This window comes from Rhinoderma darwinii, chromosome 3 (assembly GCF_050947455.1).
Source record: "Rhinoderma darwinii isolate aRhiDar2 chromosome 3, aRhiDar2.hap1, whole genome shotgun sequence".
Lineage (NCBI taxonomy): Eukaryota > Metazoa > Chordata > Amphibia > Anura > Rhinodermatidae > Rhinoderma > Rhinoderma darwinii.
The window spans coordinates 163,688,458-163,715,823 of record NC_134689.1 but is presented as its reverse complement, the minus strand read 5'-3'; the positions used below and the strand labels follow the sequence as shown (position 1 = coordinate 163,715,823).

The following is a 27,366-nucleotide window of genomic DNA, read 5'->3' as shown; positions in this document are numbered from 1 at the left end:
CCGAAACCTGGAAGAAAAAGAAAAGACGCCACCTGAGGCCTGGCGTCATTTTAATTATTCCGGTTTGTATCGGGCTGTGCATTAAACAGGAGGCCTTTGCCTTTTATATTAAACCCCCAGTTTTTGTTCTTCCCTCTTTTGTTTCAGACAAAATGACCTCTTTGGTTTAGAAATGGTTATAGTGGGAAACCCCTTTTTTCTATCTGACGCCTTTGCTAAGATTTCATTTAGAGCTGGGCTAAAGAGGAATTCCCGCTTACAGGGGATAGAACATAATTTAGCTTTCGAACACACGATGACATTCCAATATTTTAGCCATAAATCTCTGCAAGCGGAATTACACAAATCAGCAGCCCTAGGGTTTAACCTTAATTCATCTGCTAAGGTATCCGAGATTAAGTCAAATGTGTAGCGTCCATGGCCGCGGACCGTCGGGTTTACTCACCTCCGGACGCCCGCAGCCATGGATCCGTGAGCGCTGGTCCCAGTCTCCTTCCTAGAAGACGCCAGCGCTCACTTCCGCCCCGGTCCACTGTGTCCCGTAGGGTGCGCGCACACGATCGTGCCCACTCTTAAAGGGCCAGCACACGCACATGAAAACAATCATCAACTCACATGATTTCCTGGACTATAAGAGGGCCCCTGCCCTTCTGATCCTTGCCTGAGCATTGTTAGTTTATCCCAAGTCTGTCTTGCAAATGGTCCCTTAGTGTTTCCCGTTCCAGTTTTTACCCGTGCCGTTACCTGTTCCTGTATCCCGTGCTGTGTTCTTGTTCCTGTGCCTACTAGTGTTGGAGACGTGTCTTCTGCACCTGCTGTCGTTTGCCACGTCCTGTATCATCTTCCACGTCCGGAGTGATTCGCCATATCTTGCACAACCTGCGGCACCTGCTGTCATCCACCACGTCTGGCGTTACCTGCAGCACCCACCTCCATCCGTGCCAGAGCTGCGGCCACTGTCTGGACTACCCAGGTACCCCAGTGCGGGACTTTGTATTTCTAGGGTGCTCTGTTGTTTGGCCAGCTGCCTCCCTGCTATGGCGGTGCGGCCTAGTGGGTCCATATACCCACCAACCGTGACAAACTGCCTTAGTAATAGTTGATACAGAGTCCAAAATTTGTATTCTAGGGGTCCTATTTTGAATGTGTGATTCTAGATTATTAGTCCAAATCTTTAACGAGCTGGCAACTGAGGTGGCTGCTAGAACAGGTTTAAATGATGACACTGACACCTCCCACCTTCGCTCTGTCTATTGGGTCGTTTAATTACCCCATATCTTCAAATGAAAGAGCAGACCTTTTAGAAATATTAGCTACTGGAGCATTTTCTGTCTGATTTCTTACATTTTATTTTAATCTGAGTAATATTTTTATTAATAGGGAACCTTGTGGTCTTCCTAGATCTAAGACTGACCTAGCCTCCCTAATGAACAAAAGTATTTGGCACTCAATGTTGTAGTTAGAAGAAAATCTTGTTTTATTAGAAACATACCAATGACTTAGTGCGACGTTTCGGTCATTATGACCGTCATCAGGCACTGAGTCGTTCTGGCAGAGGGTTTATCCTGTAGTTGGCGCTTGAGGTTCTAATTGCTGCTAGCCGCTAGTAATGGCGCCATTACTAGCGGCTAGCTAACACTGTTTATCATCTTGTTCCTCTACTGAGGAAGAATCAGAATCTATCAATATTTCACCATATTCATTATCCTCAGGACTAGTACGGTCAAAAACATCAGATAGAACATTCTTATGATGATTTTGTACCAGGAAAAATTTTCTTAAATTCTTCCATAGGACTCTTCACTTCTGATTTTATGATCTCCTTTATATTTTATATTAAATAATGGGATTCCAGGCATGGCCTAGAGCTGATGGAGTGAGGACGCAACTCAATTGAGCTCTGACATTATGCTCTTAATATCCTGGCGATCCAGTTTCAGAAGCTGTATTTAAGAATCACTCCACTGAGGAAAGGCTAATAGAAGTGGGAATATCAGCTCACCTTCAGGCGCACCAAACAGTGAGCTCCGAGAGAATGGATCCATCACTCCTTGTGGAATGTAAAAGTATTCTTCTTTATTGAAATAGCCAGCGGGTTAAAAAGAGGCAAAGTGGACAAATTTCTTAAAGCGTCCATCCTCTGACGCATTTCTATCTCTTAAGAGCCATTACTCATAGAATATCTGAGTCATGGCTCTTGAGTGCTACAAATGCGTCACAGGGGATGGACGCTATATGTAATTTGTATTGCAGTGTATTACTTGCCTGTCCGTGTAAAACGGACAGGCATCTGCTAGGCCATGCCTCTGGCATGGCCTAGCAGGCCATGCCTCTGGCATGGCCTAGCAGGCATAACTAGTAGCAGACCTGGGGGCCTTTATTTGGCCCCCGGCTGCCATATGAACCACCGACACCCTGCGACATTACTCAGGGTGCCGGCGAGATATCTCCAAAACCACTCAGATGCGGCGCTCGCTATTGCACACTGCATCTGAGGGGTTAAACTGGCGATATCGATACGTATATTGCCCGTTCGAGCAGGGACGCCCCCAGCTACCGGAGGCAGCGAAGAGCAGGAAGATTTAACGGCTCCCTGCTCGGTTTATTTTTTCTGATGCAGCGCCGTGAAAAGGCGTACGCATCGGAATAAAGCTCATTAGTGGCCGCTGTGAAAAGGCGTATTGGCAGTCACTAACAGGTTAATTAATTCCATTTTTTCAATTTTGATTATGACTAGACAAAATCACTAAAAATGTGAAAAAAAACACTTTTTTGTCCAAAAAATTTATATTAGTCACATTCTCTCTCCGTCAGCCTGGATCGCTGTGAGGCAAGAGCGAAGAGGGCTAGAAGACTATATTCACACGACGTGAAAAAAGGGCAGTTAACAACGGATCAACTGTCAGTTTTTCTTGGCTGTTTTGCATCAATGATTCTCAAACTTTGAATCCATTTCCCGGCCGCCATCTGACCGTTTTTAACTGCCATTTGCAGTTTTTTTTGTCCTAACCACCTCAAAACACCATAGTGCCCATGTAGATAGTGCCGCAATACACCTGTATATAGTGCCACATTACCCACTGTAGATAGTGCCCACATAGTGCCAGTTGCCACTGTAGATAGTGCCCACATAATCCGCTATGAAAAACGGATGGAAAATTGCCATTAAAAACTGACAGACTATGAATGAAAATATGGACACACTGACGCAGTATAAACCCACCACTGTAGTGTGAATCTAGCCTTATTGGGGGAAAGACCCCTTCACATAAGATTTTTGCACTGCCTCCTATTACAATGGACCAATAGACACCTAGAGAAGCCCTGTAGGATTACTAATAATATACTATAAGGAAACTGCCAGAAACGTAATCCCCTAAAGAATACATACAAACCACAGCCTGACTAGAACTGAAGCCAAGCATTTGTTGCTGTGATATCGCCTGACACATGAATCGTTAGACCCATTACCTGACCTACTATACAAGGTTAGCCAGGCATATAATTAACTCCAGGGGACTACCAAACTTTGGCGGGGTCTCTCCGCAAACACACAGTCGTCACTCCCTCCCATTAATGAATAACAAAGCGAGCGGCGCGTCCAGCCGCAGAGCCCATTCCCAGGTGCTGTTACTTGAGGAGACAAGGTGAAGGCGGGAGCGGGAGAGGACAGCGCGCTAATCTACCTTCCAGTGCTACAGGGGGAGGGATTAGAGGCGTGGTCACAGCTGGGAGCTAGTTGGCCCCACATGGCTAGAAGCGCCGCTGATTGGCTGATTGGAAATGTCACGTCTCGGGGCGCCAGAATAGAAGCTGTAGCGGGATGTATAGCGTAGTGAGTACGTTCCATTACACAGTCTTATCATAAAGTGTAGCAGAGCAGCGGGCAATGCCGGAGCAATCATATAGATCTGGATCTAGTGGATTATAGCTGATCGCAAGTCTTGTCCCGCCTAGCTTGCGAGCCGTGTCTTCTTTGCGTTCCATTCATTCGTTTATCCTGTATGAAATCGGGTACGAGGTATGTATTTTCTGAACTTTATATACGGCTATGTATATGCTAATGTCCTAAGTATGCGCCTTTAATCTATTCACTGGAGGGCCCCGTGTCCCGGGTACAGATCGCTATTTCATAGCACTTGTTGCTGAGTTATGTTAACTGTTTACGTGCTAGTCTGGATTTTCCCTCCATTAACAAGGCGGCGGCGCCTCCCTGTGCGCGGCACTTAAGCGGTTAATATTACTCAGCAGACTTGCACGATGTGTTCTCTGCTGACTCCCCTGGGTTTCAAGTTACACTCACTTAACTCGCCTTCCCGGGATTTGGCCATTTCTTTTGCGCCAAAATTAACAGACCCTTGAAGTCCCGGCAGATGAGGCGCCCAATCTGTCCTGCCCATATTTACTTCACCTCTGGATTATTACTTCTGTAATATGATTTATACACTTTTTTTAACTCTACATCCTGTTTTATTGGTAGAGATGGAAATTACCGGCTGCTTGACACTTAAAGACTTGATAGGCACCAAAAAAACGAAGTCTGACCAGGAAAAAGATGCCAGGAGTTCACAGAAGGTATATATATATATCCATACTATACAGACCTGGCAATGCCCTTTTTATTGTGCCCAAAAGTTTTCGGTGTTTTCTGACCAGCTGGTGTGTGATGGTTTCAAGTTCACATAGTGGAATTATTGTAAAGAATATATATATATCTATCAGCTGTGATTGAATATATATTTGGACTTCCAATAGTGTCATATACTGTGCTGTCTAGATATGGAGTGTTTATAAGTCAGTGGTGATCGTAACGGATCCCCGTCATGGATCCAGTGATCTAAGCTGCGTCTTTAATCGTCTCACAATGGTTTCAGCCTAACCAGATGACCCAGGAATGATGCAAATGATATTTCATTGTACACGACTCATCAGATTGCAAAATACACGTCTGATCTATGATTTGCCAACCTGATCAGTTTTGCTTAAGATCTATAGGATTTAATTGGCATGTGTCCAGTTATGTTGCCATAGACGCAACAACCATGTGTATTTCCATTATCGCGCAATAACCATTTAGTCACAAAAGGTCTTCACGTCGTTTTGGCTTTTATTATCTAAAAATGGGTGTATATGTATATTGGGCTTTTTGTCTTGGAGTAGTCACTGCGGGGTGTACGCTCTTTCAAGACTGACTCATTGGACAGTACTGATGGTAATGGTGTAATATAAGATATATAACAAATACTTTTATTTTCTGTAGGAGAATATGTGTGACCGATTCAGGATCAGTCCAAGAATTCAGTTTAAAGGGGAACCTATTGATTTATCAAAACAAAAAGGCCTCACTCCTGAAAGATATCCAATCACCCCAGTAAAACTGGTTGATCGACCTCTTTCTGATCCATGGACTCCCACTGCCAACCTGAAAATGCTTAGTAGTGTGGCTAGCCCAGAAATCCGGGACAGAGAAAAGAAAAAAGAGCTTTTTCGGCCTATTGAGAACAATGAACTAGAAGATGATGGACTGGATGCGCAACAGGTAAGAAGAAGAAATCGACCGCGTGACCGTAAAGTTCATTATTGGTCAGATTTGAAGGTGTTTAGCGTGTCCGTGATTATAGTGAACCCTCATATTTTGTATAGCTCTAAAACCTCATGTACTGAATGAGGGGCAAGGAAAAACTGCTCTATTCCGGGGGGGGGGGGGAATTACACTGGCATTTATTTACAGGTCCTGACATGCCCTGCACGTTTATGGGATATAAGTATACGGGGCAGGCGATCAATGACTGCATCTTTTCCTGCGTACAGTAGCACTTGGGAGCTTGGCAGTTTGTTAGTGGGTGGACCTGTCTTCAAGCACTTGCTGGCCCCCTGGATACCGGCAGATTTCTGCTTCATAGTCAGAGACGTGTCAGACGGTGACCGTCATTGATATGCAGACTGACATCTGCTCTTTCACACCCATGGCAACTTTAAAGTTTGCCTGGTCTTATTCACTGTTCCATGAACTATGGCTGTACTCCATCAGTCCTCCATAGGAATATAACCCTACAATTTTGGCATACAACACTAGAACATAACTTCCTGGTACTGTGCTGAATTTGTTTCACAATTGCCATAATGTGGAAAACATGTAGACCAATAGTAAATTTTTTTTAATTATTTAAAATAATAATCCTTTCTTTCCCCTTGCCAGTTTGAGACCATAGATGATATGGATGAGTTGGAAAAGAGGCCAAGCAGGAAGCAAAAAAGTTTAGGTCTTCTTTGTCAAAAGTTTTTAGCCCGGTATCCTAGCTGTCCTATATCAACTGAAAAAACAGCCATTTCCTTGGACGAAGCTGCTTCAAGTCTCGGTAAGAATGAGATTTAGACTTAAAGTCAATATTTAGAGATCAATACAGTTCTTGCCTGTTGATGTAATTGAGAATTATACTTCAGCATTGACTTTTTTTTATTTTTCTTATAGGAGTGGAGCGTAGACGTATTTATGACATTGTGAATGTTCTTGAGTCGCTACATTTAGTGAGCCGTGTGGCAAAAAATCAATACTGCTGGCATGGCCAGCACAACCTAAATGAAACCTTAAGAAACCTGCTGCAGGAAGGAGAGAAACAGAATTACAGCACACAGATTGCTTACTTTCAGCATACAGAGCAGAGGAAAGACTATTCCATCAACAACCAGCCTACTCTATCCACTTACTTGTCTGAAGTGGACTGTCCATCAGGTGAGAGAAGGAATGATGGTCGTTATTTATTTCTATTAAGGCCGAATGATTGGGTGAACGCTCGCTCCCGATCATTGCCCTGTGTAAACAGGGTAGCGATCAGCCAATGAGCAAACACTTATTTGCCAGCTGCTTTCATCTTTTATGATGCCCTCTGAAAATCATCGCTGTCTGCGTCACGTTTTCCCGTGTAACGTTGAGATGTGTTTACATTGAGTAGTAAAATCACCATCTTGCTTTCTCCTAGCATCAGCAAGCAGCCGCAAGGACAAATCGCTGCGGATCATGAGCCAGAAATTTGTCATGCTCTTCCTGGTATCCACAACCAAAATAATCACTCTTGAGATCGCTGCCAAAATTCTGATCGAAGAGAGCCAGGACATTTCTGATCACAGCAAATTTAAAAGTAAGCCTTCCATTGACTAAAGGAGTGATTCTAACCGCTTCCTTGTAAGACATTGAATATCTCTTCCTAATATTTAAGTGGACCTGAAAATAGTCATCCATGTTCTGTGCGTTTCAGAAACCGTAATGTTAACATGATCAGATAGATCTTAACCCCTTAGTGACCAGCCTATTTTAGGCCCTAATGACCAAGCTATTTTTTTTTTGTCGTTTTTCTACAGTCGCATTCAAAGAGCTATAACTTTTATTTTTCCGTCAACATAGCTGTATGAGGACTTGATTTTTGCGGCAATAGTTTTAGTTTTTAATGTCACAATTTTGATTAACTTTTTTTGGGGGAGATAGGAAAAAAAAACTAAAATTCCACCATTGTTCTATGCATTTTTAAATTGACGCCGTTCACTGTGCGGTGTAAATAACTTTATTCTATGGGTCGGTACGATTACAACGATACCACATGTAGGCTTTCTATGTTTTATGACTTTTGTACAATAAAATCACTCTTGAACTAAAATTATTTGGTTTTGCATCGTCTCTTTCCAAGAGCCGTAATTTTTTATTTTCAATGTAGTGATATGAGGGCTTGGTTTTTGTGGGATGAGACGTAGTTCTGATTGGTACGGTTATGGGGTACATGGGACTTATTGATTTGACTTTTTTTTTTTTAAATTTATTTTTAAGTCCTACTAAGGGACTTTTACTATGCGATCTTTAGATCACTGCTATAATGCTTTGGTATACTTCGTATACCAAAGCATTATTGCCTGTCATTGTAAATCCGACAGGTAATCTATTAGGATGTACTTCCGGCACGTCCTAATAGCCGTATGCCCAGGGCAGACCTGAGGGCTTTTATCAGGCCCGCCGTTACATTTGCGGGCCGCCGATGAGGGAGTTCCCTCCCTATATAAACAAGTTAAACAGCCGCGGTCTAAGTAAACTTCGATCGCGGTTGTTGGAGCAGGAGTCTGGCTGCCGTCAGACAGCCGAGCCCCGGCTTCAGCCTGCACGGGATACCCGTGCAGGACTTCGACTGGGCCACCGTTAAGGCCTAAGGCCCCTTAGTGACCGCCGTGAAAAGGCGTATTGGTTGTCACTAACGGGTTAAATGGCAATACACATGCAACAGCTGGGTGTTCAACCGTCAGCTATTTCAAACAACTCCGCTATAAACATGCATGTTCAGACAACGTGGAGAATGTGATAAGCCACTGCCAGTGGGGTCTTCTCTCCCTCAGGAACATGTTGCATTTCAACCTGCTCAATACTTCTTTCCCTGGCATATGCCAACGGGAATGTTTGGACGGTTCCCATACACAGTAGATCGCCAATCCCACTGAAATAGGCACGGTTCATCAGATGTTTATCTAATGTGTATGGCCAGCTTATCTCTTGTTCTAGCTTTAGAAATGTTCCTCGATGTTTTATACTTCATCTCTCCACTATACAGCCAAGGTACGACGTTTGTACGACATAGCTAATGTTCTGACCAGTCTACGCCTCATCAAAAAGGTCCATGTTACTGAAGAACGTGGACGAAAGCCTGCATTTAAGTGGATTGGACCTGTTGATTTCAATACTGAAAGTGGTAAGTTCATTGCCTTAAAATAAGAGGTGTACAACAGTTTTATAGACTATGCAAATACCGAGAACTTCCATTTGGGAGCTTTCTTCTCTAAATTTGCTTCTAGTACTGCTGTCTATGGAGTAATTATTAGTATTGCTCTTTTATATTGGATTGTCAATTCGCATTAATACGGTCACTTGGTATTTATAAGGTGATTTGTGTTTTACCCTTCTAGACCAAAGGATGGCAGTCACATCCACCTCTTCATCACCAGGTTCAAAAAGAGAAGCTACAGCTACGAACAGTCAGCAGAGATTGCTCCGTCACTCGTCATTTAATCATGTTCAGTCCATCAATACGGTTAAGAGGAATGTCTGTTCTGAGCCCAGCAGCCCACACAAAGCTCACGAAGGTAAAATAAAATATGAATGTTTTCCTCTTCGGAGGGTGGTGGATGTTTCAAACTCCAATATAATACACTTTCAAAATCCCAAATAGTACTTATGCCTCCCTGCACTAGGGAGATCCATGAGCTCTGCACATCAGGATCTTTTATGTCTAGGTGGTGGCGTGAGTTTCCGGCTCTGCTTGGGTCAGACTTTTAGCCACAAACATGAGTTTTCAAGATTTTTTTTTTTGGTTTTAGACGTTCTGCTCGTATGTAAAGTGCAGTGTGACATTTAAACAATGTGCCAGGTGTCTACTTTCATGATACCCTTGTATAGGGGTCCAATTCGTTATTTATTTTTAAGTTCAGGTATTATTTGTGTATCAAAAGTGAACATTATTGCAAAAGGGGTTAAAGGGACACTCCAAGTAAAACTGATTCGTAAAAGAACATAAAGGCAAAACTGATAAACTATGCTGTGTATCAGTTTTGCCTTTGTGTTCTTTTACAAAAAAATACAGGACACAAACTATGATAGAAGAAAATGTAGGACCATATGGGATTTTTGCAACATAAATATATAATGTTGTTTTTTTTTCACACATGATTTTACTCCAATATAATGGAATTTCACAAATATTTGACTTTTTTAAATGAATATACAGTTCTATGGAATATAATATTGTTTGAATTTTTCTCTTTTTCAGCTTTTCTGGAACAAGATGATTACTCTTCAAAGATGACACATTTAGCAGCTATCTGCAGGCAAAAGATTGAGGAAGATTCCATGTGAGTACAGGTTTAAGTGTAAATAAAAATGTGGCAGATGTAGAAATGTTTTTACACCAGTTTTCTGTTCGGGTCAAACACCATATTTATGAAGCTGCAGCAGCGCTTTGTCTGACAGACGTATGTGTGGAAAGTGGACGGGTCTTCAGAGACTAAGGTGAATGTGCCCGCGACATGACAGTTACCAAAAAATCCAGCAGGTTTTGATTTTTTGGGGCTGCATCGTGGCCACGTAAACTCTTATTACCTGTAATTTTTGCAGGGAGACACCGCATTCTTTGGTCATGCGCACTGTCGCCTTGGAGACCTAGCCTAATACTACTTTTGTTTTGGACCCACTCCAGGTTTTGGTTGGCAAATACGGATGCAAAATAATGCACTTTGAAAGTGACCTTTAGGCGATTCGCTGTAAATACACTAAGTTTGCAGTTAGGGAGGTGCGGCTTTTTATTATGCTAATGAGAAATGTCTTTTTATCCCCTTCCCGACACTTGTCATATGGATATGTCATGGAAAGCTAGTGCTTCCTGCATTTTGTCGTATCCATACGACCAATGCATGGCAGCAGCTCCGAAGCGGAGTCGCTGCCATCATCGCCAGACGTCAGCGGTGTGTTACAGCTGACATCAAAATTAACTTCAATCCCTGCCGTTAACCCCCTTAAATGTAGCGGTCGGTGCATTTAAGTTGTTTGCAGCTCATTGACACCCCAGCAATGAAATTGCCGGGGTTCTGGTGGCTGAAATGGCAACTGGAAGCCTAATACTGGCCTCCCGGTCTGCCTAGCACGGAAGGCAGAGCCTGAAAGGCTTACGTAGCCGACTGCAAGATGGTGACGGCTCAGGAGCTGAGCTGGCATCAGCTGTGGATGTCAGCTGTATGTTATAGCTGACATCCACCTGTAACGGCAGGAACCGGAGCTAGCTCAGATTCCTGCCATTAACCCCTTAGATGCAGCGATTGTTGCATCTTCGAGGTTGCTAGCAGATCGGCAGCCCTGCCATGTGATAGCAGGGCTGCTGCTATGGCAACAGGAGGCCTAACCATTTCCTCCTGCTCTGCCATTACAGAAGCCGATTAATCTGCTTGCTGTCAGTGAATGACTGACAGATCTAATACATTGCACTACATAGGTAGTGCAATGTATTATAAAAAAAAAAGACAGTTGGACCTTCAAGTCCTTCTAGTGGGATGTAAAAAAAAAACTTTAAAACATAATAAAAATACAATTGCCCTTATCAAGTCCTTTTTTATTAGTGAAAAAAATAAACATACATATTTGGTATCGCAGTGACGTTAACGGCCTGAACTATAAAAATATTACGTTATTTATTCCACGCGGTGAACAGCGTAAAGAAACGATACCAGAATTTCTGTTTTTTTTTGGTCACTTTGCCCTACAAATATTGGAATAAAAAGTTATCAAATGTCGCATGTATACAAAAACTATCTATAAGGGTATGTTCACACTGAGTGTTTTCAGGCGTATTTCTGGGTGTTTACGCCTGAAAAAACAAGCAAAACGGCTACAAACATCTGCCCATTGATTTCAATAAGAAATACAGCGTTTTTTTAAAAAACGGGACTTAAAAAGACGCCCGTGAAAAAGAAGTGCATGTCACTTCTTGGGATGTTTTTGGAGCAGTTTTTCATTGACTATAGAAAAACAGTTCCAAAAATGGCCGTAAAAAAACGCTGCGAGTGGCTTAAACGTCCGAAAATCGGGAACTGTTTTCCCTTAAACTGTTTCGTATTTTTAGAAGTTTTTTACTAAGCGTGTGAGCATACCCTAAAACTATCTTGTCTCGCAAAAAACAATCCCTCCTACAGCTCAGTCGACGAAAAAATGAAAACGTTCTGGTTCTCACAACTTGGCAACAGAAAAAACATTCTTTTTACAAAAGTAATTTTATTGTGCAAAAAGTTGTAAAACATAAAGTGCTGTAAATCGGGTATCGCCGGAATCGGACTGACCCGCAGAATAAAGTTAACGTGTAATTTATAACGCATGGTGAACGCTTTTTAAAAAAAACTTTGCCAGAATTGCAATTTTTTTGGACACCTGATCTCCCAAAAAGTAGGCTAAAAATTTGCATGTACCCCAAAATGGTACCAATAATAACTACAGCTCGTCCCGCAAAAAAACAGTCCTCTTACCACTAGGTCTATGAAAAAATAGAATTGGTTAAGGCTCCAATAAGTCAGGAAATAAAAAATATGCAGTTCTGCCGGCCCGAGGGGGAACATTTCAAGAGGCAAATTGTCAAGGCACTAAAATTGAGGAACCAGGAAGGGGTGGACCCAAACATATCTGCTGGAAGCAAGGGTGCCCATATTATACCAGGACAATGCTTTCGCAGCAAAATTCCCCAAACTGCAAAGGTGCGGAGTGTGGACCAAATGGGGGATAAGGAAGGACATTTATTAGTGCGACACCAGAAGGTGCAGAAAGGATTGCTTCACAGCGTAACACACATCTATAGATTATTTTAAGTTTTTTACCCCATTATTATACCACCTGACTTTGCCCCTGATATACTCTGCACAGCTTGCATTTGCCCCCCACGTTATAAATGGAAACACCAGTAATACTCAAACAAAACTACTACCAAGCAAAATCCACCCTCCAAAAGCCAAATGGTGCTCCCTCCTCTCTGAACCCTACAGCGTTCCCAAACAGCAGTTTACTTCCACATATATGGCATCGCCATACCCGGGAGAACCCTTTTAGCAATTTTTGGGATGTGTCTCCAGTGACACAAGCTGGGCACGTTATATTTGCCACTAAAATGGCATATCTAGGGAAAAATAGACATTTTTACTTTGCACCTCCCGCTGCACATTCATTTATGGAAAAGACCTGTGGGGTCACTACACTCCTAATAAATGCCTTGAGGGGTGCAGTTTCCAAAATGGGGTCACTACTCAGGGGCTTCTTTTATTATTTTATATCGGAGCCTCTGCAATTGTGAACCAATACTTTGTAAATCGCCAAATTAGGCCTCAATTTAACATGGTACTCTTTAAATCCTGTGCCATATATTCTAATATATAAGGCCCTCAAAGCCACTTCACATCTGAACTGGCCCCTTTAAAAAAAAAATTATTTTTTTTTAGTTAAACTGTTAGTCAATAAATAATTACACATTGTTCTAATTTTTTTAAAAATTTTTCACAAGTCAGGAAATATTATAAATTAGATTCTAATTTATAACATTTCCATGTGCTGCTCACTAGAGGGAGCAATTCCCCAAATTGCAGCATTGCAATGTGGTAAAGCTAGTGGCAGGAGAAAGGAGGGGGTTGAATGTTCAAACCTCCTACACTGTGTGCTGCCATTTTTTTGAGCGAATGCACAGTGCTAGGAGGATTAGATACAGTGTAATCACATAGTATAACACGCACAAACATAACTTACATTCTCCTGCCGCCTCCGCTCCTAGTCCTTGCTTCTGAACATATGGACGGAAGCCGCGACCGGAAGTAGTCCTCTTACTGTCCGGCCGCGGCTTCCAGTCCACATGAAAATGGCGCCGGATGTCGCTCGGCCAAAGACCTTCCTTTTGGACTGTGTGGGAGCGGCGCATGCGCCGTTCCCACAAAGACGGCGTACGCTATAGTGAATGTAACGGCTCCCGTGCACATTCACTATGGGGATTTATGTGCCGTATTCCATCTCTGTATGTGTCGTTAATCGACACATACAGAGGTGAAAAACAAAATGGCAGCCCCCATAGTGAAGTAAAAGTTAGAAAAAAGTAAAACACACAAAATTTTATGAACATACTAAAACCAAAAAAAATATTTTTAAAAAAATTTCCGCGCCACCTGTCAGTTTAAAAATAGCCTTTTGAAATTTTCTTGAAAATGTGAGAAATTGCTGCTAAAGTTCTAAGTCTTGTAACGTCCTAGAAAAATAAAAGGGTGTTAGAAAAACGATGCAAACATAAAGTAGACATATGGGGGATATTAATTAGTGACTATTTTGTGTGGTATAACTGCCTGTCTTACAAGCGGATACATTTACATTTAGAAAAATGCACATTTTTGCAATTTTTCGCTAAATTTTGGTGTTTTTCACAATTAAATACTGAATGTATCGAGCAAATTTTGCCAGTAAATATCTCAGAATCGCTTGGATAGGTTATAGCATTCCGACGTTATTACCACATAAAGTGAAACATGTCAGATTTGAAAAATGAGGCTCTGTCAGGAAGGTCAAAAGTGGCCAAAGAGGGAAGGGGTTAACAAGATAGCTTCCACACTTTTAAACTGGGGTCAAATAGCTCCTTATGTGACATTTGCAGCATAAAAACAACAACAACCTGTATTTAACCAGTTCAGGACTGGGCTATTTTGAGCCTTCGGGACCAGACACCGTTTAGCCCTTTTTAGCATGCGTTCGTTAAATGACTATAACTTTTATATTTGATGGGCTAGCGACGTGATTTTTGCAATATTTTTTTCGTAGACAATGCAGGTTTCTTCCTTTTTTTTTTTTTTTTTTTTTTTTATATAGTTTTTATACACCTTTTTGCTATTTTACAATTTTTATTCTTAAGTTTGAAAATAATAGTAAAAAAAATATGCTTTTTTTTTACTTCTTAGCTATTTTTTTTTTTTTGGGTAATAAGTTTTACCCTAAAATAGACCTTTTATTTGTCATTGTCTACCGTAAATTGTAATATATTACATGTCTATATTCGGGTAATTGGGTCAGCGCTAGCGTTACAACAATGATTGGCGGGGGGGGTGGGGGGCTTTTTTTTTTTGTGGTGGGTATTTTATGTGTATTTATCTTTTTTTTATTACTATGGTCTGTCCCTCAACGGTCAATAAAGACCTTTGGGGAACTTTATATATTTCTTTCTTTTACACCGTGCTTTTCCACTGTAACTGGAGCTGCACAGCAGCCCCAGTTACAAGGTAAATCAGTCCTCTCCTAGTGACGATTGTCACAGATAGGTCTGTGCTGGGTCTAGTAAGACCCAGCAGCAGTCTGTCACTAACAGCACCCGTCAATCATGTGACCAGTCACATGAACACCGGGAGGAATAGAGACAGCGGCGCTGCCTCTATTCCTATATGCAGCGTTCATTGAGCGCTGTGTACAAGTGATCCGAGAAGACAGAAGCAGCGAAAGCTGCTTCTATCCTCTCCTCAGGGTCCCCGGCAGTCACTAACAGCCGGAGACCCGACATTCAGCTTACCGATCGCTCGGGCAGCAAGTTAAAACCCGAGCCATAAAAAGTCTATGGCGCGGGTTTTAAGGACCCTGACCGCTGGCTGTAAAAACACAGCCAGCGGTCGGGAATCAGTTAACATAAAAAATGTATAATCCTCCTAACTATAACTTTCTTCCATTTCAGGGGCTCCAAATTTTCAACAAATCATCCATCCCATGGAAATTTAGGTCATCTACCCTTTTCTGTTGTTGTTCCTGTCCCAGTGAATCCAGATTATTGCACCAAAGATTCAGGTCACCAGAAGTCATCCGCATCGCCAAATGAAATTAAATCTCAGCTAAAGGTTTTGGCTTCCTCTAATGTAGAATACGGTGGCCCTGGTTTTCTGCCCAATCAGTCGTATGTGTATGTTCCATCAACATCTGTCTTCATGCTATGTGGAAACCATGCCAGCGAAAAGTCCTTAGATGTACTACATGGAGCTGGCCGCTCATCTCCTTTAGATCAAAAGACCTGTCAAGATAGTGATCGACCAGCTAAGCGACAGAGGATCGGCAGTACTGATGACACTCCGCTGTCTTTGGTGGTACGAAAAGTAGGTGTTGATTATTTATACCAGTACGTATTTTGTTTTTATTTTTTCTATTTTATTGTTGGTTCACCAGTCGCCATATTCACATTCACAATTTTTGGTTGTTGTTTTGTGCTGCACTGAATTCTTGGTGGGTTGGTTTTCCCTTCATGTTTCTTCAGGAGTTATACAATAAAGACTGATTTGCTATTCACTAAGCCCAGGCAGTTCTGCATAGGCATTCAGCCACCAAGGACTGCTGGGAGGTTTTTGCATTGACGCCTGCAGAATTGTAAATGTAACTGGTTGAAAATGCGTTGTGTAAGACAACTTGGCAGTACGATTATTTATTTTCTCCTTTTTTGCTAGGGTTCGTCATCTGAGAGAAGTTTCTGTGACACAAGCTTACCTCCTAACTCACCAGAGCCTTGCAATGAGGAAGACTTGCAAACCGTCCCTTCGTCTGCTTGCCAAGGAGACACCACTGACCTCATGGTGACCAAAGAGCATGAACCACAAGACCGAGTTGCATCTGCTGCACTACCCCAATACCTTTATGTTCCCTCCCAGGCTGGTGAGTAGAAACCTTTCTTCCAAGTATTCTGCAGTGAGTGAACGATTGAAAATGACCCCAACACCTATTTAAGAATCAACTCTGTCTGACTTCTAATAATGTCATTTTAAAGAAGACCCCTTAGACTGTTAGTTAACCCCTTAACGATATGTCACGAACTGGTACGCAGCATCCGTTAAGCGGAAGTATGGAGCGGGTGACGCCTGTGTTACACAGCCGACGCCTCACTGCAACGGGCGGAATCAAAGATCACTGATTCTGCCAGTTTAACACCTTAGGCCCTAATGACCAAGCTATTTTATTCGTTTTTCTATAGTCGCATTCAAACTTTTTATTTTTATTTTTTCGTTTACATAGCAGTATGAGGACTTGTTTTTTGTGGGATTAGTTGTACTTTTTAATAGCACCATTTTTCGGTACATATAATTTTTTTAATTAACTTATTGGGGGGATTATAAAAAAAACCTGAAATTCCGCCATTGTTCTATGCGTTTTTAAATTGACGCCGTTCACTGTGTGACGTAATTAACATGTTACCTTTATTCTATGGGTCGGTACGATTACGGCGATACCACATATGTAGAGGTTTTTTATGTTTTACGACTTTTGCACAATAAAAATACTTTTGAACTAAAATTATTTGTTTTTGCATCGTCGCATTCCAAGAGCCGTAATTTTTTTATTTTTCCATCAATGTAGTGATTTTTTTGGGCTTGTTTTCTGCGGGACGAGACGTAGTTTTGATTGGTACTGTTTTGGGGTGCATGGCACTTATTGATTCATTTTTATTATGACTTTTTTGAGGGGCAATGGAAAAAAATTGCAATTTCGCCATGGTTTTTTGCATTTTACGGTGTTCACCTTGCGGTTTAAATTACATATTAACTTTATTAATGGAATCATTACGGTCGCGGCGATACCACATATGTGTACTGTGTACTTTTATTTTATTTTTTACACTTACTAAATAAAACCACTTTTTATGGAAAAAGTGGTTTTATTTTTTTTTTACTGTAATTTTTATTATTAATCTTTATTTCACATTTATTATTTATTTCATTAGTCCCACTAGGGGACTTTACTGTGCGTTCTTCAGATCGCTGCTATAATGCTTTGGTATACTTCGTATACCAGAGCATTATTGCCTGTCAGTGTAAATCTGACAGGCAATCTGTTAGGACGTGCCTCCGGCGCGTCCTAACAGGCATTTGTCCAGGGCAGACCTGGGGGCTTTTATCAAGCCCCCGGCTGCCATGACACCCCATCGGAGACCCGAGATTGCATTTGCGGGCCGCCGATGGGTGACAGAGGGAGCTCACTCCCTCTGTAAACAAAGTTAAATGTCGCTATTGGCGGCATTTAACTGGTTAAACGGCCGCGATCGAAGTAAACTTCGATCGCGGGCGTTGGAGCTTGAGCTCCGCTGTCATCAGACAGCTGAGCCCCGGCTCCAGCCTGCACGGGAGACCCGTGCAGGACTTAGACTAGGCTCACGTGAAAAGGCGTCAGCCTAGCCTAAGGCCCCTTAGTGACTCACGTGAAAAGGCGTATTGGTGGTCACTAAGGGGTTAAATGCCACGGTCAATCGCGACCGCAGCATTTAAATTGTTAGAATCGGGGAGCCCCCTCAATCACTACAACCCGGGCACGATCGGCCATTTACAGTGGTTGATATAGCAGCCTGGGGGCTGCAGTATATCATGCAAGCGATCCCACGATCGCTGCTTCAAGTCCCCTAGGGGGCTAATAAAATAAAAAAGTAAACCGTTAAATAAAGATTTTTATAATGTTACAAAAAAAAAAAACACAAACCTTCTTTTTTTTTTTTTTTTAAAGCAATGTTATAAAGAAATAAAAGTTGGCATAAATGGTATGGTGGCCACGTCCATAAAAGTCTGCAGTCTGCACTGTCACAATATAGCGTTATTTAACCCGCTCGGTGAACAACGTAAAAAAAATAATTTTATATATATATCTCTATCATGCAAATTTACAGTTTTTTTTGGTCCATAAAAGTGATCAAAAAGTCGCATGTACTCTAAAATGGTATCGGTGAATACTACAACTCACCCCGCAAAATTTAAACCCTCACACCTCTAAATTGATGGAAAAATAAAGTTATCGTTTTCAGAATATGGCGACACAAAACATATATTTTTTAGCAATTTTTTTAAAGTGGTATACCTAAAACAAACATAAATTTGGTATTGCCGTAATCGTATCAATCTGTAGAATATGTAGTTTTTAACGCCTCATAGGTTTTTTTGACCATCTCACCCCACAAATAATTTTTTCCCAGTACAATAAATGGTGCCATGAAAAACTACAACTTGTCCCGCACAAAACAAGCTCTCATACGGCTATGTTGACGAAGAAATAAAAAAGTTATGGCTTTTGGAACGTGGGGAGGAAAATACGGAAATGGCAAACTCAAATTGGCCTGGTCTTTAAGGGGTTAAGATAATACTTTCTGTTTGTCAATGTTAATTTAAACCACCTCCTGTATGAAAAAAACGTAGTAGTATCCTTTTTACTTGGTCAGAAATTCTTCTGTGGGTTTATAGTAAACCTTTTGTTTTAATGATATCTATTTGTTTTCTCTCCTCTAGGATTAAATGGCTACAATTTCTTTCTGCCAGCCAGTCAGACTACAGGAGCTCTGAGCATTTCTCAAAGTCAATTACAACATCTTAATGTACCTTATGTGATGGTGCCATCTACAGCCCTGGCAGCTTTCCCATTTATTTGCTCCCCTGCAGTTACCAGCTCTGCCTCCAGTGACCATGCCATGAGTACCGCTAGCATGAATTACCACTTGCCTGGCATGACTACACCAACTTCTATTATGTTTGGAACTCCTTCTGTAGTATCACCCCCAATACCTGAGCCTTTTCCAGACCTGCAACAAAGTGGTGTTACTCCAGCTAGTACGAGCCCACCATCTACAGGTCCTACGACATCGGACTCCTCCGTCTGTGCAGTTCAACCTCTTCCTATAAAAAGTCAAAAGGTAACGAATCAATTTTACAATTCATTAAATATTTTGTTTTTAACCCCTTCCTGCAAAACTACGGGTCTGCATAACGAGCAGCTTCCCGCAATCCAACATACCAGACCCGTCATGAAGATGAAGTGTGCACAGGAGCTGAATATACTGTAATGTACAGCTGACATCCTGCAGCGATGGCAGTTACCGCCATTTAACCCCTTCAATGCGACGGTCAATGGCGTCCGCCGCATCAGAGTGATAGACAGAGGGAGGGGGCTCCCTCTGTAAACCCCCCCCCCCCCCCCCCCCGCGGCAGATCACAGGTGGCTGCCAGGTACGGAAGCCTATTCGGCCCTGCCCAAGTCAGGACCTAATAAGCTTAATAGGCTAAATGTCTAATAGGCCAATCGGCTTTTGTAGTGCAGTGTATTGTGCTAGGGATCAGATCATCAAGTAAGTCCCCAAGTAAGTGTAGAAAAGAAAATGTTTAAGAAATATTAATTCCTAAAAACAATAATCGCCCTGTTTCCCTGATCAAGTCCTTTTCATAAATGAAAAACAACTATACATAATGGGTATCGCCGCGTTCGGAACGGCCTGAACTATAAAAATATTGTGTCGTTTTTACAATATATGGTGAAAGCTGTACTAAAAATCAATGACTATTTATTTTTTTAGTCACCTTGTCTCAGGAAAAAAATGTAATAAAAAGCGATCAAAAGGTCGCAAGTACTCGAAAATGGAACTTACGAAAACGACTACAGTTTGTCACGCAAAAACAAGCCCTCCCACAGCGATATAAACTGAAATATAAAAAAGTTATGGCTGTCAGAATATGGTGACACTAAAACATGATTTTTGTTAGAAAAAAGTGTTTTTATTGTGGGAAAGTAGTAAAAACTATAAATTTGGTGTCTCTAATATCAACCCACAGAATGAAGTTAACATGTTTATGCTTCGCGGTGAACGCTGTAAAAAAGAAGAAACCAAACAGTGCTAGTATTGCTGTTTTTTTGGTTTCCTCGTCTCCTGAAAAAATGGAATAAATAGTGATTAAAAATGGACCCCAAAATGGAACCAATAAAAATTACAGCTCTTTACACAAAAAACAAGCCCTCACATAGCTCCATCAACGGGGGAAAATAACACGGTATGACTCTCAAAACGCAATGATGCAAAATGACGGCAGAGACAAATGTTTTAGGTCCAGTAGAATTTCACTAAATACCCCACAGGTGGACCCTGTAGATGCAGCGGAGAGGAGGACACTTTAGGGCCTTGTGCGGCTTATAGGGCTAGTGAAGAAGTCAAAGATTAGGCCATAGTGGAGCGCAGATATTTTGTATAATACCCAATATACCCGGCCTGTGCATAAAGGATTGGTTCAAAGCGTACCACACCAATCCATGGATTATTCATTCACCCCATTATTACATCATCCTATTATGCCCCGATGTACTCCGCCCAGCTTACATATACCCTGGTGTACTCCGCCCAGCTTACATATGCCCTGATGTACTCCGCCCAGCTTGTATATGCCCTTGATGTACTCTGCCCAGTTTACATATGCCCTGATGTACTCCGCCCAGCTTACATATGCCCTGATGTACTCCGCCCAGTTTACATATACCCTGATGTACTCCGCCCAGCTTACATATGCCCTGATGTACTCCGCCCAGGTTACATATGCCCTGATGTACTCCGCCCAGGAGTTTCCCAATTGGGGTCACTTTCGGGGGCTCCTACTATTGTGGCCCCGCAGGGGCTTTTGAAATGTGACATGGCACCTGAAAACCATTCCAGCTAAATTTGAGCTCCAAATTGTGCTCCTTCCCTTCTGAGATGTGACATGGGTCCAACCAGCAGTTTATTACCACTTATGGGGTATTGCCGTAATCGGGAGAAATTGCTTTTCAAATGTTGGGGTGGGTGTTCGGTTTTTTTGTCCTTTTTTATGCCTTGTAAAAATGTCTACATTTTTATTGGAAAAAATTTCGATTTTGAGTTTCACGGCCTCATTCCACTAAATGCAGCTAAAAACCTGTGAGGTCAAAATGCTCACTATACCCCTTGATAAATTCCTTGAGGGATATAGTTTCCCAAATGGGGTCACTTTTGTGGGTTTTTTTTTTACTGTTTTGGTACCACAAGACCTCTCCAAACCTGACATGGTGCCTAAAATATATTGTAATCAAAAGAAGGCCTCAAAATCCATTAGGTGCTCCTTTGCTTCTGAGGCCGGTGCTTCAGTCCATTACCATACTAGGGCCACATGTGGGATATTTCTAAACTGCAGATTCTGAGCAATAAATTTGAGTTGCGTTTCTCCGGTAAAACCCTCTGTTAGAAAGAAAAAAAAAAAAGGATTAAATATGAATTTCTGCAAAAAAAAATAAATTTGTCAATTTCACCTCTACTTTGCTTTTAATTCTTGTGAAACACCTAAAGGGTTAAGTGACTTTCTTAATGCTGTTTTGAATACTTTGAGGGGTGCAGTTTTTAAAATGGGATGATTTATGGGGGTTTGTATTGTATGGACCCCTCAAAGCCACTTCACAACTGAACTAGTCCCTGAAAAGATAGCCTTTTGAAAGCTTCTTGAATATGTGAGGAATTTCTGCTACCGTTCTAAGCCTTGTAATGTCCTAGAAAAATAATGCTAAAAAAAACTATGTAGACATATGAAATAGTAACTTTTGTGTTATTACTATTGGTTTTACAATCGGATACTTTAAAATTTAGAAAATCGCAAATTTTTGCACATTTTCTCTAAATTTTGGTGTTTCACAAATATTGAATTTATCGACCAATGGTTTTTTTTAATAACAAAGTACAATCTCAGAATCGCTTGGATAGGTAAAAGCATTCCAAAGTTATTGACACATGTCAGATTGGAAAACATCTGCTTAGTCTTTAAAGAGGCTCTGTCACATTATAAGTGGCCTATATTGTACATAATATGATCGTTGCTGTAATGTAGATTACAGCAGTGTTTTTTTTTTTTATTTGGAAAAATGATCATTTTTGACGGAGTTGTGACCTATTTTAGCTTTATGCTAATGACTTTCTTAATGACCAACTGGGCGTGTTTTTACTTTTTGACCAAGTGGGCGTTGTGGAGAGAAGTGTATGACGCTGACCAATCAGTGTCATACACTTCTCCCCATTCATTTACACAGCACATAGCGATATAGCTATATCGCTATGTGCAGCCACATAAACACACTGTAATGTTACTGCAGTGTCCTGACAATGAATATACATTACCTCCAGCCAGGACGTGATGTGTATTCAGAATCCTGACACTTCGCTAATACAATCCCGACACTACAGCACAGGAAGCGTAATCTCGCGAGAATACGCTGTAAACTGTCATTTCAAACGAGATTACGCTACATTACAGCGCCGATCACATCATGTACAAGATAGGCCACTTCTAATGTGACAGAGGCTCTGTCACCAGATTTTTCAGCCCCTATCTCCTATTGCAGCAGATCGGCGCTGCAATGTAGATAAGAGTAACGTTTTTTTGTTGTTTTTTTTAAACTAGCGTTTTTGGCCAAGTTACGACCATTTTTATATTTATGCAAATTAGGCTTTCTAAAGCACAACTGGGTGTGTTTAAAGTAAAAGTGCAACTGGGCGTGTATTGTGTGCGTACATCTGGGCGTTTTTACTTCTTTTACTAGCTGGGCGTTGTGAATGGGAGTGTATGATGCTGATTCGTCAGCATCATCCACTTCTCTTCGTTAACACCCAGCTTCTGGCAGTGCACAGACACGGCGTGTTCTCGAGAGATCACGCTGTGACGTCACTCACTTCCTGCCCCAGGTCCTGCATCGTGTCGGACGAGCGAGGACACATCGGCACCAGAGGCTACATTTGATTCTGCAGCAGCATCGGCGTTTGCAGGTAAGTCGATGTAGCTACTTACCTGCTGATGCTGCTGCAGAATCAACTAGCCTCTGGTGCCGATGTGTCCTCGCTCGTCCGACACGATGCAGGACCTGGGGAAGGAAGTGAGTGACGTCACAGCGTGATCTCTCGAACACGCTGTGTCTGTGCACTGCCAGAAGCTGGGTGTTAACGAAGAGACGTGGATGATGCTGATTCGTCAGCATCATACACTCCCATTCACAACGCCCAGCTAGTAAAAGAAGTAAAAACGCCCAGATGTACGCACATAATACACGCCCAGTTGTACTTTAGAAAGCCTCATTTGCATAAATATAAAAATGGTCATAACTTGGCCAAAAATGCTCGTTTAAAAAAAAAAAAACGTTACCCTTATCTACATTGCAGCGCCGATCTGCTGCAATAGGAGATAGGGGTTGCAAAATCTGGTAACAGAGCCTCTTTAAGGCCAAAACCGGCTGTGTCCTGAAGGGGTTAAAGGAAATATCCTCTCACACTGACCTACATTGTAGGCCTTCCCATAGACTGGGTTAAAGAAAAAATCCACTAGTCTCTGTTCCCCTGCTCCTCCTCTTCTACTGGCCCACCCACAACAATCTTACAGGTCTCAGCACAGTCTTGGGCCGGGTTCTCACATAGCGTAAACGCTGCAGAATTCCCACCACGGAATTGTGTGCGGAAATTCCACAGCATTTACAGTAGCAGCAAAGTGGATGAGGTTTAGAAAATCTCATGCCCACGCTGCAGAAAAAAACCGCAGTGTAAATGTTAATAAATTGACCTGCGGTGCGGAATTTATGCTGCGTTTTGTTGATTTTCTGTAGCGGATTGCAGAAAGTCAAATGTTGCGGAGAATCGCAGAAAATGTGCTGCAAATCGCAACTCCCGGGGGAAAAAAAATCATAGTTGCCCAGAATGCTCTTCTCCTTTCTGCAGTCCAGCCTCCTGGGATGACGTGTCATCCCATGTGACCGCTGCAGACAAACACGGGCTGCTATGTCACATGGCCTGCAACGTCCTCTTAGGAGGCTAGACAATGCGCAGAGAAGACTGAGGGGTTAGGGTTTGTTTTTGTGGGGTTTTTTTCCCCCAATATGCCACGATGCAATTTTTGGTGTTTTTTTTGGACGGAAGGTGCTTTGGGTTCCAAGTCAGACCTGATGCGCGATCTTTACACTGTGTATCCAACTCGTAGGAATCTGGCCTTAGACTACACCTTCCTTTCATATTTCTATTGAAAGGAAGCAGCAGTCTGAAATTCATGGCTAAAAAAAAATGGATAGCACAATGCTATTGAAGAGAGGATATTTAGGTTGAGGTTTTTTGTTTGTTTTTTGTTTTTTTTTAAACTCTCTTTATAGTTTTAATGTCTACCTAAAGACTTAGTAAAATATGCTTTCTAGTGTAATAACCTGAAACTGCAATCTTCTTGCGTGTGTGTAGATCACTAATGTTAGGGAGTGTTACTGAAAGTAGTGTAAAACTATTTGGTTTGGCAAATCATAAAGATTTTTCTTTTTCCCTTACTTCTTTTCTAGTCTCCTACTCCATTAACGCCAAAGAGCATTCGACCAGTTCACAAAGACACATTCTTCAAGACACCTGGCAGCTTGGGAGTTTCTCCGGCTCTCCGGAAACATGAAAGGTCTCGTGTTAGAAATTCCAGCTCTGCGCAGAGAAGACTAGACATCTGCAATACCACGGATTACTGAATTGGACACTGCCTGTCCTCCTGTCTTAAGTTGTATACTCCTTTTGGCTAGACTGATTTCCACCTATATTCCTTAGATCGAAGGACATGAACCGGATATATATATTTTCAGGGTTTTTTTAATGGGGGGGGGGGGGGCTCATGTGAGCCTAATTTGTACCTAAAATGTAGGTAGACTATGCTGACATTACTATAAAACAATCCTAACGGCCTAGGATTATTGATCACACTTAACGTACCATTTTGGTAAAATGAAATGTGAACAAAAACAACCTAGCACTTAACAAACTTTGCCTTGTTCAGCTGTCCTCCGTACTGCTGCTTACCATTTCTGATCTGTTTAATGAGCGAATGGGAGCGAATTCCGAAAGCTGGAGATCCCGACACGTTCTATAGCAGCGTTCTAAATGAATTCTGGTTTGACCCGTCCCAATTACTGTTAATCAGCATGTGACCTTTTCAAACCGTTGAATTATTACTTGAATATTATTTGTAAACTAAACAGAAATAGAAGAATCCTACAGTATATATGAAGGCAAATGAATGTATTCTGCTTATGACAACACCACTTAACTGTGAATTAATTTTGTTAAACACCCTCATGGCCTGGAAATCTGTCTGACATGTTTCATATGTTTACGTGAAGGGTGTTTTTTATATTTTAAGAGATTTACTTTGAGTAATTGTATGTCATAAGACTAGTGCACGTAGGTCGCTTATTTGACTATTTAATACTGTTTTTCATTTGTACTTGTGTGCTTAGGGCTATCTTGTCTCTACCGTCAGACAGCGATTTGAGGGACCAGCAATACTTGAGCAGGATAGTTTGAACATATGTATTTATGTTTGATAGGTGCTAACACTACAATGATCGCTATGGTCTTTACCAGTTTATTATTGCCTTGAATAGTATTTCTAGCAATATACTCACTTTTAACATTTTAATCTAAATGTTGGTTACCTTTCCTTTTTGAAGGAAACACTTCAACTTGCAGCATAAGCTAAAGCAAACTTAATGTACTTGTAGTTACATTTTTACAATAGGTGGATATGCTCACTCGCTATTTTTATAGCGGTCATACTGTCAATTACAAGGGGATATTTATTTGCACTGACTGCTTTTTAGGATGGATGGTCACCAGTTCATCTCTTCATATGTTTAGTGGTAATGAGACTGTCAATACTTGAATATGTTTTACCAAGTTTACATTTATCACATGGTGCTATTTTCCACTTTCATGGTTTTTATATTTACATATGCAGCGCTGCTTAGTGTGATCAATTGTATTGCACTGCTAGTTTTAAGTGTTTCTCTTCTCTTTTTAAGTTCAACTTCTTCCATTCTCCTTTTTTAGCTATGTTCCTCATAGCTCTAAACTTGTGTACAGGGTTTTTATGCATCACTTATTAAATGTAATATTAAATGATAAATAAAATAATGGAACTAATACTTGTAGTGTCTGAGATATGCTATCACATTACCCAGGGAGTTCAAGTCAAGCAGTATACAGTAAAATTCCTATAAATTGGCATTTATGGGTGCTAAATTATCAAATATTCTGAATTATTGTACGGTCATAAGAAATTTATATCCCACTCCTCAACATTAAAATTAAAACAAGTAGAGTAAGCCGTAAGGTTATGCGATTTGATAAAGTAGAAGGTGTTGCTAAGAGCAGCAGATCAAGTTTTTAAGCTAGCTCCAATCTCTGGCATGTGGGAGGGGCATAAAAGCAAGTTTTAAAGCAAAGTAGTTTTTTTAGCCACCGGAAACCTCAAATTTGATCAAGTGGTGTGGGATGATTGTGCGATGCCTCCTGTTTGTCTGCGTGCCAGTTATTGCCACTTGTCACAAACTGAGGGGGACAGAATCCTTGAACTGAGAGACCTTGGTTTTTCACTCCGGCAGAACGCTATGCACCTAGGCCGAGATGTGAGCACTGTTCAATGTTGGGAGACCATAAACGGGCATGACCGCAAGCGGTATGTTGGGGAGAACCTATGCATGGACAAATCGTCTGTAGTGATCCCTTCTGTACTGAAAGTGGAATTTGATGTCGTAGGGCGGCAACCAGTGTCAAAACAAACCATCAGAAGGCGTTTGCACGACATTGGGCTATGAGCCAGACGTCCAGCTACGGTTGTTCCATGCGCCACTGCTCTCAAAGGCTATCTTGCACAGGAAGACAGCAATGGAGACTGGAATGGAGGTCTATCCTCTTTAGCGAGAAGTCCTGCTTTTGTCTCGGACGCAATGATAGCCAGAGATTGGTCTGGAGACCATGTGGGTAACACCATAAAGAGTCCATAAGGGAACGTCACACTGTTCCTACACCCGGGATTATGGTGAGGGGTGGCATAATGTACAGTAGCCAGACCCCTCGTCTTCATTTCAGGTACACTAACAGCTCGCTGTTACATTGATTTGGTTGTGGAACCAGTGGTATTGTCACTTGTCCAAAGTGTCCCAGAAGCCGTTTTCAACAGGACAACGCCATGCCAGCATGTTGCTCAATGTTACTGTCAGCAGCCTGCGTG

The 27,366-nt window shown here is 41.6% G+C and overlaps 1 protein-coding gene across 2 annotated transcripts; it reads left to right on the top strand.

Moving 5' to 3' along the window:
- The first annotated feature begins 3,768 nt into the window (after positions 1-3,768).
- E2F7 (E2F transcription factor 7) lies at positions 3,769-26,262 on the top strand. 2 transcript variants are annotated; one of them, XM_075855019.1, is made up of 13 exons: positions 3,769-4,014; positions 4,481-4,575; positions 5,261-5,539; positions 6,200-6,359; positions 6,473-6,733; positions 6,981-7,139; positions 8,589-8,726; positions 8,941-9,117; positions 9,801-9,882; positions 15,252-15,663; positions 16,009-16,213; positions 18,823-19,223; positions 24,656-26,262. In XM_075855019.1, the coding sequence occupies exons 1-13, from the start codon at positions 4,005-4,007 to the stop codon at positions 24,827-24,829; spliced, it is 2,553 nt and encodes an 850-aa protein (XP_075711134.1). In that variant the 5' UTR covers positions 3,769-4,004; the 3' UTR covers positions 24,830-26,262. The 2 variants fall into 2 exon arrangements, with proteins under 2 accessions (XP_075711134.1, XP_075711135.1); XM_075855020.1 differs by having other exon boundaries at positions 3,769-4,021.
- The last annotated feature ends 1,104 nt before the right edge of the window (positions 26,263-27,366 follow it).

Excerpts from the sequence above, each read along its gene's own strand:
- E2F7 (XM_075855019.1), top strand. Across the intron at positions 8,727-8,940 it reads TGATTTCAATACTGAAAGTG|ACCAAAGGATGGCAGTCACA; the intron begins GTAAGTTCATTG and ends TTACCCTTCTAG. Across the intron at positions 19,224-24,655 it reads TTCCTATAAAAAGTCAAAAG|TCTCCTACTCCATTAACGCC; the intron begins GTAACGAATCAA and ends CTTCTTTTCTAG.